Source organism: Zingiber officinale, chromosome 2B (genome assembly GCF_018446385.1).
Source record: "Zingiber officinale cultivar Zhangliang chromosome 2B, Zo_v1.1, whole genome shotgun sequence".
In the NCBI taxonomy this organism is placed as follows: domain Eukaryota; kingdom Viridiplantae; phylum Streptophyta; class Magnoliopsida; order Zingiberales; family Zingiberaceae; genus Zingiber; species Zingiber officinale.
In genome coordinates, this window is record NC_055989.1 from 131983532 (window position 1) to 132001070 (window position 17539).

General features: G+C 33.1%; 1 protein-coding gene across 1 annotated transcript; it reads left to right on the forward strand.

Annotated features, from left to right (window-relative positions):
* Positions 1–1419: 1419 nt before the first annotated feature.
* On the forward strand, positions 1420–17100 carry LOC122047275. Its single transcript, XM_042608442.1, has 25 exons — positions 1420–1601; positions 1862–1985; positions 2168–2239; positions 3292–3393; positions 3478–3646; positions 3744–3842; positions 5169–5315; positions 6807–6846; positions 7469–7526; positions 10120–10202; positions 10799–10897; positions 10979–11094; positions 11171–11289; positions 11670–11740; positions 11960–12062; positions 12432–12571; positions 12773–12931; positions 13001–13104; positions 13219–13394; positions 13801–13990; positions 14577–14676; positions 15679–15847; positions 16088–16170; positions 16248–16324; positions 16711–17100. The coding sequence occupies exons 1-25, from the start codon at positions 1521–1523 to the stop codon at positions 16880–16882; spliced, it is 2853 nt and encodes a 950-aa protein (XP_042464376.1). The 5' UTR covers positions 1420–1520; the 3' UTR covers positions 16883–17100.
* Positions 17101–17539: the final 439 nt, after the last annotated feature.

Sequence of the window (17539 nt, forward strand, 5' to 3'; positions counted from 1 at the left end):
AACAACCAAAGTAAAGACTTCAGGCGAAGTAACTAAAGCATTTTTAATAAAGATAGGGTTACATCAAAGATCAACTATAAGTCCCTATCTTTTTACGTTAATTATGGACGAACTCACTATGCACATTCACGATACTGTACCATGGTGCATGTTGTTTGCAGATGATATTATTTTGTTAGATGAAACACGTGAAAAAGTAAATGCTAAACTAGAATCTTGGAGGGAAACACTAGAAGGGAAAAGTTTTAAATTTAGTAGATTTAAGACAGAATATATGGAATTTATGTTTAGCAATATTAGAAGTAATAAAACAATTGTTACGATAGGAGAGGACGAGTTGCCCAGAACCAAGAGATTTAAATATTTAGGATCATTTTTGCAAAACAATAAAGAGATTGAGAGAGATGTCTTACATAGAATACTAGTAGGATGAGTGAAATGGAAGGGAGCGTCGAGTGTTTTATGTGACCGTAATGTATCTCTTAAATTTAAAGATAAGTTCTATAAAATCATAATTAGACCTGCTATGTTATATGGAGCTGAATGTTGGAATATGACTCGAGCACATGAGCAAAAGATAAGAGTTGCAGAGACGAGGATGTTAAGGTGGATGTGTGGACATACAAGGATGGACAAAATAAGAAATGAGAGGATTGGAGAGAAAGTCGGGGTTACATCTATTGAGGAAAAACTCCGAGAGACATGTTTAAGATGATACAGACATGTACTTAGACGATTAATAAATGTTCCAGTTATGCGATATGAAACTATGATAAACATGCATATCAAACGAGGAAGGGGAAGATAAAAAAAGACTTGGTTAGCAACAATAAAATAAAATAAAATTTATTTAAATATAGATGATGATATAATAGGAGATAGAACTCAATGACGTAAAAAGATTCATACAACCGACCCCACCTACTAAGAAAAGACTTTTGTTATTATTGTATAAGAAATAATACACCAAACAAAAAGTGTAATCACAATTATAATCAAAGGTTATATATATATATATTATATACAACTCTTTTACTACATATAATAATATAATATTAATTACATTATATTATAAATTTTATTACATATCCCTAATTATAATAGTAAAAGATAAAATTAACCATCTAACAGTCCTACACACAATCAACCCCATAATTAAATTATAATAATAAAAAATAAAATTAATCATCTAACAGTCCTACACACAGTCGGCCCCATAATCAAGAGTTAAATCAAGAAATACGGAGGAGTTTTTTTCCTACATTATCCTAACTAAACCCCCACCCTAGTGTAGGGAAAAAACTTCTCCCATGGCCATAGGAAATACAACATTTGCGTCAAAATATTGACGAGCGAAGTGGAATACTTGCCAAAAGCCTAGTTGCCAAATTATTAAAAACTAAACAATGAGAGGCAAAGTGAAAAATAACCTCGTTTCGTAATTAGACCTAGGACGACGAGGCGAAGCCACCTCCCTCGTGAGCGATCGATACGGCGCTAGCCACCGGCTGATCCTGCCGATGGATCTCTCCTCCAAACCGCGAACTTCGAGCCATCTTCGCCTCTCCGTTTGTTCGCCGATTTTTATCCTGATCCTACTGGTGAGGCTCCGGTAGACTAAGATTTCTGCCCACTTATCGAATTTCGATCCTTACTTTTTTTTCCAGTTAGATCCTGGAACAGTCATAAAGTGGTTAGTTTTGGTCATGGTTTACGCATTTTCTACTATTCTGCTGAACTTTGATCGTGGGTGTTAATTCTAGGTTCTGCCACTGTCTCTCTGATCTATAATTAACTTGTTTTTACCAGAATATTAGAAGCTATTAACTGTTCTCATACTTTGTGCTGGGTGCATTTTTAGCTGTTACTAGTCGACGTGGGAGCGGCGCCTTGGGAATCGAGAAGAAACGGAAAGTTTTCAGTTTTCTCCTTGTTCAATCTCAAAGGAAAGAGTAAATTCTGGAGCGAATCTGTGATTCGTGGTGGTAAGGAATTAAAGCCGTCACTCCTATAATCTTCGAATATATGAATAAAACTGGATTTGTAGTAGTACCCTGATCATGATGGTCGGGATAAATGCATGTTTTCTTTAATGACGAGTGTGTTGTCCCCTAAGTTCAGTCATCATCTATATTTTCTGTTTGATGATGTGACTTTGCGATTTCAGATTTTGATGATTTGGAAAGTTCAGTATCTACTGAATCTGGTAAATTGGCAGTGTCAAATTACACAAATTCAGGTAATTACTTCTTCTCTCCTTTATGCTTTGGTTATTTTTATTTTATGGTAGATATTGAAAAGAACAATTAACATGAAAAAACAAAAGAGAAATATTAGCTACCTTTTTTTACAGGCAACCACTATAAATGTTGGACTATTAAAATTTTCAATTCATTGCCTATGTTCCAAGGGAGTATCATATAGAATCATTTTCCAAGTTGTTTGTGAACAAAAATAAGCAGTTTGTAAATACTTCGCTTGCTCATAAAACTTATGTAAAATGCAGTATAAACTAACACTCATGCATCTGCATGTCTTACACAATTTCACTTGAGGTTAAAGACATCAATGATGATAATCTATATTTCTAATGTGCTAGCCATCAACCTATTCCATATTTTAGCACTTGGCTTGCCTAACAGATATGCTTTTACATTGTTGGAATGACTACTTCGAGTTCAGTTACAGTTAGAATAATCAGATTGATGTTTGGATAAAGCATAATTGGTGCCCACGACTGAATATAGGTCATAGAATTTGATTTCCAACTGAATGCTTTCATGCTTTAAAAGTACTCAAAGTCAAATTCCTTTTGCATGTACAGGCAGAGTACATATATTGAAAATTTATATCCATACTTTTGAGCACGCATTGAAATATATATGTGCAAAGCATATACCTTTTATCAAAAAATCCTTATTACCCCTTGATACTTGACTTGAGGGAAAGCTTGGCACATTTTCTTATTTATTCTACAATCATAGAGTTTGCTAAAATATCCATGCTTATTTTTCAGTTTTTATTATGTAATCTTGATGTGCTATTGATATATGCTTCAAAAAGAGCGAACTAATTGTAAACATAAAGTAATCTAACAATAAGGTGGAAATGCATTTAACTATGGGAATATTGTTATTGTGCATTTGTTCTTCAACCATTTTATGTGACTTGTATATCTAACTTCATATCTGTTGGTCTATTGGTGATCACATTTATTTGATTAGTTTCTTGGTAATTGCAGTTATCTGAAGATTCTGTATCAAAATTTTCTTTTTTATGTGATATTTTCAGGTAATATTGCAAATTTCTTAAAACTCTCAGAGGTTGATTCAATATACCTCCCTGTCCCAGTAAACTTTATTTTCATAGGATTTGATGGAAAAGGAAACCATGGTATGTTTTTTAGTTATATATTTTATTAGTTTGAACTACATCTTATTTTAGTCTCTGGATAATATCATGGTTGTACTACTACAGAGTTTAAGCTTGGCTCTGAAGAATTAGAGCGATGGTTTACTAATATTGACCACATTTTTGAGCATACACGGGTGCCACCTATTGGTGAAGTTCTTACTCCATTTTATAAGATCAACATTGATAAAGTTCAACGCCATCATCTACCGCTTGTCAGCCACATAAACTACAAGTGAAATGCAACTCTTTCATGATTTGTACAAATTGATGATTTGCATGTTACAAGCATAATTTCTTATTTTGATCACGATACTTTTATGTGGATGCAGTTTCACCGTGCATGCCATACATATGGGAGAGCAAGTTACTTCTGTCTTTGAGTATGCTGTAAAGACTCTTTCACGTAAGGAGACTCCCTTGGACGTAAGGTAATCTAAATGCCACTTTTTTTTTTTCAGATGCCCAAGTTAATAATATTCTTGATTTTTTTTATTGGAGTATAAAATTAATTAAAAATAATAAGTTTTTTATTAGAATATAATCTTTATGGTGTATGTTTGCCTTAATATATTGAGATTGTTCTCACATGAGAGAAAATAAAATGTAATTGAAAAATAAAATATACTTAGGTTTTGTTTGGTGCATATTAAAGACAAACAAACATGACTTGATGATAATGAAAGAAGAATCAAATGTAGTTGCCATGGGAAATCAATGTACAGCAATGTTGCAAAAAGTGCTAGGCGCCAATCAGGCGCTCGACTGGTGCCTAGTACTTTTAAATTATATATATATCTATATATATATTAATTTCAGCATTAATAATATTGGTATTATTTATAATTATAAATTATTTTGAAGCAATATTTAGTTTTTCAATACTAATATTTATGTTTTTTTTAAACTTTTTTTAGGTTGGAAGACAAAAAGAAGTTCAAATCCACTTGAAAAGTTCCCTTGAAGACATTAATTTCATTGTAAAACTTGTTTACGGCCCAAAACAGTGTCGTTTTAGGTCATCAATATTTATAAAAAAAAATTAAACTGGACTGAAACGATGCCGTTTTGGTCCAAAACTAAAAAAATAAAAATTGCCTGAGCGCCTAGACCGAACATGCCGCTTATTTAGTGCCTAGGACCACACATAAATAGTGACACCTACTTTGTCTGATTAGAGGGTTTTCGGTTCGGCTAGGGGCCGCCTAGGCCGAAATCTGCAACCATGATGTACAGTCATATCCTTTTTATCAATTTATAGCAAACATGGGTTTTGAAGTTTTATAAATTATGTTACTCCAGGTGAAACAGATTTTTAAATATTCCCTTCACAAGAAACTTCACAAACTCATCACGTAGCGATTACAATATCACTATTAATATTTTAATGAATTTCTTAGCGTTTCTTATTTTTTTAGTTAAACACAATTAATTAAAAGAACTTGAAGTTCCTTATTTCCCAGAATGATTTCTCTTATTAATTCTTCTTTGTAACTTCATTAGATCTTTAACCTGGATATTGAAGGAACCTAAAATAAATTTGGTTGCTGCCACTTTAGTGTCTCAGTAATGGTCCTATAGTTCAGTGTTCCAATAAAGAATCTGAGAGTTATCTAAACTCTTCTATTGACTTCTATGCTAAAAAATTTGAGTAGTTAAACATCTTTACTGAAATAAGTGCTTATAATTCAGTTTGAAAATGATGGTATTTTTCTATGTACTCGGAGCTCTTTTTAGTGTGTTTGCAATCTTCTCAGGGAGGACAAAGATGTTGTTTGGCAAGTGGATATGGATAGAATGGAGTACGTCTTCTCAACTCTCGTTGAGTATCTTCAGATTGATCATGCATATAATATCTTCATTCTGAACCCTAAGAAGAATAGAAAACTTCAGTATGGTTATAGGTGAGTAATCTTTAAGCTCCTAATTTCTACCTGGATAACTATCATTGTGTACTAATGAAATATTTGTTGTATTTGATTTTGAGCGTTAGGCCTTGTGCTTTTTTGTGGCATTTGGAATTGGACCAAACTTAGAATTACAGTTAACCTCCATGTTCACTTGTGATGTTTAGGTTTTGCTTCTTTCAATGTTTTTATTTTGCAAAAAAGATTTCTGCGTGATTGATAAAAAACTTTTTTTTGCAAAAGATGATTTTGGAACAATTTAAAAACATAGTTTGAAGTTGGAGACAATTACTTCCTCTTCAGTAAAGAATGTGTTTTGTGCATGATCCCAGTGAAGATTTCTCACAAAGGTTTATTTTCAAAACTTCCTTTATAGCATTAGAGATCTGCCAATTCAGCATCTCTTCTAGGTTTTTTAGATTGTTGTCTGAGTTGGCAAACATTTTATGTTCTTCGAATGCTGATACAGTAGAGCTATGTGTGTCTTTATTTTCTTTGCAGATAATTCTACTTTTTCTTTTGGCAGGGAAATTGACTCGATCAATTATATTATGCACCATGCTTATGGAGTTGTTTTAATATGTTTTCTATCTGTGAAGCTTAAGGAAATAGAAAACTCTTCTAAACCTAAGATTTTATATCCACAAATCTTGAATCTTTCAAAGCATCAAGCTGGGCTAATAAAGGACGTGTGCTGATTTGGTCTTGTCAACAACATAGGAAACTACTCATTCCCCTATAAAATTGTTCTATGAGGTCCACCAGGCACAACACCTTTAAAATTAATAAGTTTATTAGGAAAGTTAACTTACAAATTAGACTTACAAGGAAATTCCAAGCAAACAACACGATCCTTTTGTAATCGAAGGCTGCTGGCCAGATTATAGCTAAATGCTAGAAGGGTTCTATATCTGCAAAACCAAAGAGTTGTATGGATTAATATTATTCATTTTTCGTTCTACTTGATGCATGGATAGAATTTCTCATATGCATAGATCTGATATCTGCTGCTTTTAATTTTGGATCATGTTTAATCTCCAATTTAGATTTCATGGCATCTCTTTTGCAGGAAGCTGCTGGGAATTCACTTTTAGCTTTTGTTTTGGACTAATTGTAGGGTAGTCAGTTTTTTTTTTTTTGCATTGAAAATATACACAATCATTATCATCCTACATCAAATTATGTTTGTTTTGACTATTTTGAATCAGCTAGATAAAATTTATCCAATTGAACTCTATACAATGTTACATCACTAAAAAAAAAAATCCACTGAATCATTCATCCTTCATACTACCCCTAATTATTTTATCTCATGTTATTATCTGTTAAGCTACCTAATTGCCCTCAAATAATAATAAATACTATTTCTGAAATCTACATAATAATCATTCAATTGTTGGTTATTTTCTCTTGATCCTTAGCTACGACATTTGTTTGTGTGCTTCAAAAATACCTCTTGTTTGACTAGAACCATTTTGTCTTTTGCAGGAGAGGCTTATCTGAGCCAGAGATCAAGTTTCTCAAAGAGGTACAGTGAGTTTACTGGGTTTTCATTAAAAGTTATATCATGTGTTTGTTCTGGATGCTAAATTAATCCATCAAACCTACCTGCTATATTTAAAAGAAAACATATAGTATATATTCTATTTATTTATATGTTATTGTATATTTATAGTTTTATACATCTATATAATCTCATTATCATACTGGAAAATTTCACGAATACAGCTTTAATAATTATTTAATCTATATATATATTTTTTACCTTAGATTTTCAACAAACGATAAGTCTTTTTTTTGGCATCTTGGATCTAGAAGTGTTGGATTTAGATTTGGATCTTTATAGGCCGGTCTGTAATATTTCATACCTTAAAGTAATGAACCCTTTGCATGGTATAGTATGAAATTTCAATCCATCGTTAGGTTATTCACATACTCGTTTTGAAATGACCTATATTTTAGAATAGGTTGCATTCTTGTTGACATAGTTCTATGCTATTCTTTTGTTCTTTCATCTCTTTGACTTCTAATTTTAAGTACATTATTCTAAATCTATGCAGTATGCTGTTTTCTTCCTTTTTTCTTCCATTGTGCTCAATGATTCTTCTCACCAAGCATTTGACTCCAGTTTTCCTTTTTTTTTGTTGCAGAATAAGACACTACAAGACCAAATACTCAAATCAAATAAAGTTTCTAAAATTTCCCTTGGTATTTTTTTTAGATTTTACTGTTTTTCATGAATATTTCATGTAGATAGCTAGATATATGTTCCTCTTGAACTGTTAGTGCCATGCTGATGTGGAAATATGCATTTGTAGTATTTCACATGTCAAATTGATATGCCTTTCTTTGTGACTTTGTTTTAGATGTCAGCTGTGTCCATGAGCGTCTGCATATGTATGATTGGCTTTTGTATGCTGGATTGCATGCTTTGCAAGTGTATTATTTTGTTCTCCCTGTTGCCAATTGCTTCATCATTGATTGTTGAACTGAAAACTCTAGAAAAACATATTATTAGTTTCATAGTAACTGAAAAGTTCATCGCGCTTTAAAATATATACAATTCCTGAATATGACGCGCTAAGTTTACATGAAGTGAGAGAAGCAGATTATCTAATATAATGGATGTCATTTTTTTTCAATTTTGAACTTCCATCTAGTTAAACTGAAATTTCTGTTGCTATTGGCTGTTGCTAAAAGTTTAGAGCTAAGTTATAATTGTCAGTGCAATGATGCTTCTAAATGGTTAGATTCGACCATGTGGTTTTGATGTGTTTGACAAAGAGTTCAAGTTAGGTTTAATCTATGTTTATTTTTGATGTGTGCATCAAGTGTGCAAAGACATGGCAGAGTGTATATGGAGAACACAGAGCTTAGTTGACTCGACGGAGTCAAGTTGTTTGGATGGATTATACTCGATTACCTAGAGGTCCATAATGATGAAGTTGGAGGTTTGAGGGTAACACTGAATATGTCATAGGGTGTGGAGTAAGAGCAGTCTTTGAACCTTATAAAGCTAATGTTTAAGCATTGTTTTTTTTTCTCTTATATTTTCCTCCATACATACTTCGACACAACAAACCATACACAACTTAACACCTTAATATATTCATTCCTTCCTTCTAGCGAGCCATAACTCATATGTGACTTGCTATGTTCAATAGGGTTCATTGAATAAGGCTAGTCATTGGAATGGTCAATATCCAATCTTACCCTGCAAGCAAAGTGGGAAGAAAGTTTTTGCATATAGAGAAGGCACTATACAATATTTTTACATCACCTTTATATAACCTCTGACTTGCGCTTTTTTGCACATTTAATATTGATTTAAATTCAAACTTTCTTTTACAGTTAAAAATTTGAGGAACATTATACATACCTAAAAAATTGGACATTTAATTATTAGTTAATGGAATTATCTTTGCTGCTGTGGATTTTCAAAATGTATTTCAATTCCATGACCATAATCTATATTTAATTTGGTAAGTTGGCATCATCTTAAGTTGGCGTCATGTGATAAGATGGATGAATTTTGTTTCTTTGTTAAATTGGAGATCTTTTTCAAACCTTTTCTTAGTTAAAGCTTTATTTACAATGGTTGTCCATTGAAAATTCAACGCTCTTATCCATGAGGATGAATGACATGAAATTACTAGGACTAGTGAAATGAAAATTATTGTATTTAGCTAGCCAGTTTGCAGCTGCATCCACCTTTCTCAGGCAGGAGGTGATTTTGGTATGATGGGAAGGATAATTCATGAAGGCATTGTTAGTAAAAGAAGCATGGTTAAAGTGAAGAGGAGCTCCTTATTAGTCAATTTGATTGAAATGTGCCTTTTGGTGATAACTATAAAGTTAAGGTAGTTAGCGACTATTAATGGATGGGATTATTAGTAACATTGATGTGGTTGGATTTGACCATGGCAAAAAAATATGGCATGGGTTCATTTAATATATATGACAGGAATTGTTTCTATTGATCAAATAATAATGATAGAGAATTATTAAAGGTGGTATATTGGTGGAAAGTTTTTAAAGGAGATTTATAGGTAATATGATTACAAAGGCAAGTTGGTTAGATTAAATGGTTAAAGGGGAGGTATAAAAGGAGAAGATCTAAGAAAACTTTACTGCTATGAAAATTGATTTGAGTCCAATGTCATACATAAGCTCACATTAGTTTAATACTTGATAACAGAAACCAAGGTGAACATGAAGAAGCTGTTACACACTTTATCAAATTATCTGTCATTGCTGCTGGTTTGATTAGAGTCAATCAATCTAAAAGCAGTTTAAATATCGTTTAGTTGATTAATGATTGTAAATGCTGCATCTGGATTAAAAGATAACTGTACCTAGGAAAAATTTAACGGGTTCAACTATGACTACATCTTTTTTTTCCTATATGCTAGTAACTTTTATACCTGTTGCTAGAAGATGTTGCTTTTGCTGGTGCATTTTCTGGAAACTGTGAAATTCTCCTGTTTAGCATTTAACAAGTGTTGACATGTTTGCCATTTTATGTTTTTTTGGTAAAAACATTATTCCTGTATATGCTTATAGACACACTTATATATGTTATCTTGGCATGTGATTTCTCATTCATTGATATTTACTCCACATCTATATGATTAACTGTCCTGAAAATTTATACCTTGATTAAATTTGTTTAGTTGCCTTTCTCGACTGTACTTTAGATAAAGAATTGTTTCTTTTTGTGGCATATCTAGAGAGCAGTAAATGAGCTCTTAACCTTTTCATTATAACAAGTTTTCTCAGAAAAATCCTTTTGGCTCTGCAGAAATTGACAAGGCTAAAAAGCCACTGTATTCTAGTCATCCAACTTCAACTTTTGCTTGGACTGCAACTCAAGATACAGATACTGTAAGTTCTCATTAGTATGATGTTTCCATTACATATTCAGATCTGAGCAGATTCTTGTTCTTTTCTACATAAATTGCATTTATACAGGGATTATTCTACTTTGAGAGATAAGTACAACTTTGTTTTTTACTTCTATAATGTGAAAGCATAAATCAGGTTTAGTTTGATTAGGTGCCAATGGATGATTAGAATGGAGATAAGCTTCTAAAATCTTGTGTGATCATCATGCACTTTTGGGGCTAAAAGGAAAATTTTATAGCCTGTGGTATGGTGATGGTCCTCTATACTTTATGGAACATGTTGAGAAACATAAGCGAAAAGTTGATAGCAGAGATGAGATGCTCTGATAGATGTGTGGAGCTCAATAGATTCTATAATTAGAATAGCCACTTCTATTAGAGTGGAAGGTGCAAAGGTAAATGGAGAGAAAAGTAAATCCTAGTCAATGTTGACTTAAACATGTTTCTGCCTTCCTAGCAACTTTATGTTTAGTGACTTCTCTTTTGGTTGCTGATAGGTTTTCAATGACGAGCTGGTTCTATATAGGTTTAAATTGTGAGACTGACACTTGATTATTTCTTATGTGTCGGATATAGATAGAATGGTCAAAGAAATGGATTGATGCCTTGACAAATGTTGAAAAAATTAATGAAGGAAAGGATGACATTGAGATTTTGCAGAACAAAGCAGTTCAGGTATTGAAGATCTGCAGTTGTCGAGAATAGTTCCATTTGATATTGCATGACATGTTTATTATTTTTCATGTCACTTATTAGATGTTGCATGAGACAAAGAATGATGTGAATTTCATCTTTGAGAAAGAATTAAAATTGGGCGACTTGATGGGTCTTAATTCTGAATGTCTTACGGATACATGGATTGGCCAGGATAGGTTGGTATTTCCCTTTAACTTTTGCCCACAAATTTGATCATTGGTGGTTAATCTGCTGCACGTATCTTTTTTCCAGATGGGCATTCATTGACTTGAGTTCAGGGCCATTTTCCTGGGGTCCAGCTGTTGGCGGGGAAGGTGTTCGTACGGAACTTAGTTTACCAAACGTAGAGAAGACTATTGGTGCTGTAGCAGGCATGTCTTCTGAAGTTCTAGTTTTCTGAGCTTTTCTTTGCTGTGCCATTTTCAGTTGAGGCAGTTTATACTAATTGCATGGCTTGTGCAATATTTTCTTCTCAATTGTCATATTTAGTTTCTCGAGATCTAATACAACTGAGAATGAACTTTACAATAAATCACTTGTGCTGGTTTCACATGTTAATGATGCATGAATTTTTTTTTTTTTGTGAATGTTCACTGGATCAATTTGATATTCAGGTAGTTTGATACAAATAATGCAAAAATCATTTTAGGATGCAATCTGTTTTATAGATAGAAATAATAAGGAAAGATCAAGTTCATATGTTTTCTATTTAAAATTATGTTAGATTAACCTATTATTTTGTCCACTGCAGAAATTAAAGAAGATGAAGCTGAAGATAAGTTGCAAGATGCAATCAGGGAAAGATTTTCATCGTTTGGTGATGTAATTTTTTGCCCATTGATGAATACAATCGCATTCAATTTTGCCTTTCTTTTCTCATATTTGATTTTAAGTCACTTCACTCACCATCATACATGTTCACTCATTTAGTTTTTAGGTGTTTTTCCTGTCTTTGCATGCTGTGGGTCTGCAATTCTTTATATTATCCTGAATCATTTGGATAACTGATATTAGTTTGATGACGTCAAAACTGTGCTGCAGGATCACCAAGCTATCGACATTCTTTTAGCAGAAATCGATATATATGAAGTTTTTGCCTTCAAGCACTGCAAGGGAAGAAGGGTCAAACTTGCCCTTTGTGAAGGTTTGTATCCATATTCCTCTCCTATTTACTCCTGAAGATGTTTTTGCGTGAATTATTTCTAGATAGCAAACCCAATTTTTTTTTGTGGTGTCTTATTGGTGATTCTTCATTCTCTAAATTTATTTGGGTTGACGTTTCTATGCATTTTGATATTTTTTTTCTTTTGTCCTTGCGTTTTTATTATTTGTGATTTGCCTAAACATGAATCCTTTAGCTGTACTTCTGAACTCTGTAATTTGATATTGAACCTTATTTCACTTGTAATTAATCATTAAATTGCAGATTTCTCATGACAGATTATTTTGCTTTTTCAACTGCTGAGAATGATTTGTTGCACCATTAACTATTTAATTTTGATTCAACTAACAGAGCTTGACGAGAGGATGCGTGATCTAAAACATGAGCTGGAAGGCTATAATAGTGAAGAATTTGATGAGACCCACAATAAAAAAGCTCTTGATGCATTAAAGAGAATGGAAAATTGGAACTTGTTCAGCCAGATAAATGAGGTTAACACAGTAACATTGCAAATCTTCTTAGCAGTTATTAGAACCTTTGTATTTATTTCCCTAATTGGGATAAGATATATGTATGTGACCGCAAATAGTTGAGATTCATAGCATCTATTGAATTTATTTTCCATCACACAAATGGATTATTTTCATGAACATTCTTCATTTGCAATTGAACCTTGCAATTTTCTTGAGCAGGAAAATCACAATTATAGTGTTGCTCGTGATTCATTTCTTGCTCATCTTGGTGCTACACTATCGGGTTCTATGAGGCATATAATGGCTCCCTCTATTGCAGACAGGGCATATCACTACTATCAGAAAATATCATTTCAGTTGTATTTCATTTCACAAGAGGTAGTTGATTAATTTTAGGTTTTTGGTTGCCTTTCTGTAGTCTGCCTTTCCAATGTTATTGTTTTACAGAAACTCAGGAGCATTAAACAGTTGCCTGTGAACCTTAAGACTTTGAGGGAAGGACTTTCTTCGCTTCTTGTGGCATCTCAAAGTGCCATGTTTAGTGAACACCTGTAAGTATTAACAGAGCTCATACAAGTTCTTTCCTGTTCATTCAGTCTAGATACACTTCTGAGTGACAAGCAAGATTTGGATTTTGCAGTTGTATTAACTATTATGGTCTGTAGGTTATCACTGTCAGATGATCCTTCCCTGGTAATGGCCTTCTCTGTAGCCCGACGTGCAGCAGTGGTCCCAGTTTTGCTTGTCAATGGAACTTATAGGTCAACTATTCGCTCCTATCTTGATTCGTCCATTCTTCAGCATCAGCTGCAGAGATTGAGTGACCATGGTTCACTTAAGGGTATGCTGACATCTCAAGGCTTCCTTTCTAACATTGGGTCAGTTGACAAATTCTTTCAAAAAAGGTTACTGTGTCTAGGTTTTTTTTCGTTTACAAACAAATTATTTGTTTAGGTTCAATCTTTTTTGTGAAGTATCAATGAAAGCACTGTTTGATTTGGTTCTTGTAGTTGCACATGAATATTTCCTCGTGAAACGGTTTTGTACAATGCTAGTATTTCAGTATCAAAGCCAGATCATTTTGCTGAAGCTAGTTAAGAGAATTCTAATTATTTGCCCGTTTCCTATAATTTGTTTGGAGGTAGTAACTGAAACAACTCTAGTTTACAGTGATACTCTTCACCAATCAGCAAAAGTCAGAACCTATGACTTTTTTTTTTGTTGATTCTGTGTAATTGCATGTGCAGGTACTTATTCAAATATTAGGTCAACCTTGGAAGTTCCAATATTTTGGTTCATACACAGTGATCCATTGTTGTTGGACAAGCACTATCAAGCAAAAGCCTTGTCTGACATGATCATTGTTGTGCAATCTGAGGCAGCATCATGGGAAAGCTACTTGCAGTGTAATGGTCGGTCACTGGTATGGGACTTGAGGTCAGTCGTGTTTATTGTTAGATCATCTTTGCTTATCCTGTAAAAAAATTATAAGTTGGGCACTTCATTAGTTTCTCAATATTTTTAAAAGGTTGTCACCCAATGAAATGCTAACATTGTATCAAAGCTAACGTCATGAATTCAAGAACTACATGTACCATTTCGCCTGGTCTTTTAAAAATTTTCTCTTTGCTGAATCTGTGATCTTGATTTGGTCTCTACTCCCTCAATTTAGTCCAAATTTAATCAGCTTGTGGGGAAAATGGTGTTAGCTTAGATTATGATCCTATATCATGAATCATAAGTATATAAAATCACACCTTTCCTTGTAACTTGAGCTTTTAGGATAACAGTCAGCCTTTAATTTACCAATTATTCTATATAAATCACAATCTGTAGCATGTATACACACTATTTGCACCCATTGAAGCTAAAAGTATTAAATGTAGATTTTGGTTATATGAACTGTGAATGGCAACTTTGATGATGATTTTGGTTATCTTCTCTGATAGCTTGATTAAATGTAGTGAATATTGTAACCTATTTTTGTAGTTGTCCATATATGTATGTTTCTCTTTTAATGAAGGTGGCCCACAAAAGCTGCTATTGCTGCTACTGCTGAACACCTGGCTGGTTTGCTTCCTCTTCATCTGGTTTACAGTCAGGCTCATGAAGCTGCAATTGAGGTTTGTCCCTTTTCCTTTTTTTTTTCATGGTGTAGCAAGTAACAAGTATTTCTAAAATTATGCATATGTAATATCTGTGAACAACATTAATGAATGTGCTTGGGTTCTATCTTTTTTTGGATTTGCTATGGTTTACTCAATAAACCACTTTTATCTTTGAAATTATGATAGTTTTTAGGATTTTTCTTTTTTCCATCTGAACTTTTCTGCCATTTGTTTCTCCTTGCATTGATTAAGCTGGCTGACCATGTTGTTAACTAACTGTATTATTAGTTGATTGATGGAAGACCATTAATTAATCTTACCAATTCCATTTAGTTCTATCCTGAATTTGGAGTAGTTGCTAACAAAATATAGTTGGTGAACAATCTGTGCAAACTGCTTTTCAATTCTTTTTTTTTGATAATCCATGTATCCAGCCGACCCCACCTAGTGAGATAAGGCTTGGTTATTGTTGTTGTTGATCCATGTATCCAGCTATTTGAACCGACCAATTTGCTTTACAATGATAATATGAAAGATTGTTTCATGATGACAATCATTTTCATGTTTCATTTTTTTTGTATTTGAGAGTTTTTCACTGAAATGAGGGTGTAATTTCAATAGGAAAACTTCCTTGCCGATTGTTCCATATTATCCTGGTGAAAAGATTATGGTCCTCAGACTTGAGCAATTTATATGAGAAATAGAAACTTTATATTGTTTTTCTTTTTCAAGGTTTGCCACTTAAAATTATCAATACGTTGCCTAGTGATTATTGTTTTTCTTGGCTTGTTTCTACTTTTGGCTCTCTCATCATTTGTACAATGTTGTTTTTTTATTAGGTTTTTGCATATGTTGTTGAATCCTCCTACATTCAGTATGATACTAAAACTTTTTTTTTTTTATGTTAGTTTCTTCCTATTACGTAGAAGTGCCTTTTTTTCTTTTTTATGTTTTACATTCTTGCGAATTGTTTTTCTTAATCAACTTATTCTTTTTAATTGTTTTGAAATCTAATAGGACTGGACATGGTCTGTTGGTTGTAATCCACTGTCCATCACTTCCCAAGGTTGGCATCTTTCTATGTTTCAATCTGATGTGATTGCCAGGAGCTATATCGTCACTGCCCTTGAAGAATCTATACAAGCCGTTAATGCGGCCATATATTGCTTGATTATGGAGCGAACAAGTATCCTCTCTTTAACCATTTCTTTTTTTGACCAAATGCCATGTTTTTGATGGGGAAAATACAGGCATCAGTTTTGGATGTATTCTTTTTATTCCAATATTTTACCTGTGAAACTTTGATAATTATTTCATCATCGTTCACCAATTAATCCTGTATCCTCATATCAGAATTCCCTTACGGCTTACGGTTATCTTCTTTTCATCAGAAGGTATATTTCATGTGACCTTAACAGAAACTTAGCTGCACAGAGTTTTAAGTTATTCAAGACTAGGGAACGGAACTTGGTGGACAAATATAACTCAATTGTCGGATTGTGGAGAAGAGTGAGACTATAATCTTCTAGTATCCAGCAAATATTAATGCTTTTTTCCTTCCCATCTAACATTCTTATTTACTTTAGATTTCCACAATATCTGGTGGGCTTCGGTATCATGATGCTGTGAAGCTTTTATCCTTGCTCGAGGATGCATCTTCAGGGTACATTTTCATGTTAATTTCTTTTTCATCACAATCCAGAATATCCTCCACTTTTTGATGTTTTGCCTGTTAAAATGTCAATAAATTCTCTGTTCGATTTGCCTTTAAACATTGGTTTAAATTAGTGATCAACACAAGAACGAACTTAATTTATTTCTATTTTGTGACTTTGTTCCAAGTAACGCCACAAAATTATCGAAATGACGGCGAGTTATTTGATTTCTCTAGTTGAGAAGATCTAGTACTATAATCCTCAACTACATACCCTTCTAATTCGACTACAATTGATTTATATTGGATGTTATTCCATTAATGTTAGGAAAGCTATCCCTTTCACTTTTCTAATCGTTTCAGATTTTGTTGAGTTGAACCATTATTTGTTGCAGGTTCACAGACTATGTCAATTCAACGATCGCTGCACTGCATCCGATTCATTGCACTCGTGAAAGAAAAGTTGGCATCGAGTTTGACCTTACTACAATCCCCGCCTTCATTGTTGTTTTTGTAATCCTCTGGTTCGTGCTAAGACCAAGGAGGCCGAAACCTAAGATTAACTAAGGAACCGAAAGAGCAACACAGAAAAAGCGAAACTGAGAGCAAGTTGGAGTTGCAAACTTTGTCGTCTTCGCTCGAATATGAGTCTATGAGAATTTAAACGTTGTAATCCTTGCGAAAAAACTAGATGCCCGGGCAACCGCCAGATGATGTTTTGTTGTGGAAATTGAAAATTGATTTCTGGAAGGTTTTAATGCCAAAAATAGAAATCCTGATGATTATTCGACTGTTGCTTTCTTGAATGAATAGTGAACCAAGTGTCGTATTTTTCACTATAACTTGAAAAATCTACTCATGCTTGGGCGTGCACGAGTATATATTTTGCTATGGGAACAAGTTTCTGGTTGGACCGCGTAAAGTTGAATTCTCTTGATTAATTACTTATTCATTTACATGTGTAATTACTTTTAATTCTGTTTTAAACATTTTTGATGTAATGAAATAATTCAATTAATCTTAATAGTATTCATTCGGTTTTAACTATAGTTTGTAAAATCATGATTATACGATCTTATGATTTGGAAGCACAAATCATTCTGGAATATATCATATCGAAGTTTGTCTTTTTTTTTTTTATTAGCTTTTGCAGAGTAAGTTAGTTTTTATCAATAATGTTTTATCAAATTTTTTCCCAAAATGATTTGTTTTTGATACCAAGTG

Coding starts and splice junctions, on each gene's coding strand:
- LOC122047275 (XM_042608442.1), top strand. CDS start 1,521: ATGGATCTCTCCTCCAAACCGCGAACTTCGAGCCATCTTCGCCTCTCC. Junction 13,395..13,800: donor TGACCATGGTTCACTTAAGG/GTATGCTGACAT, acceptor TTGCATGTGCAG/GTACTTATTCAAATATTAGG. Junction 15,848..16,087: donor CTTGATTATGGAGCGAACAA/GTATCCTCTCTT, acceptor ACAGAAACTTAG/CTGCACAGAGTTTTAAGTTA.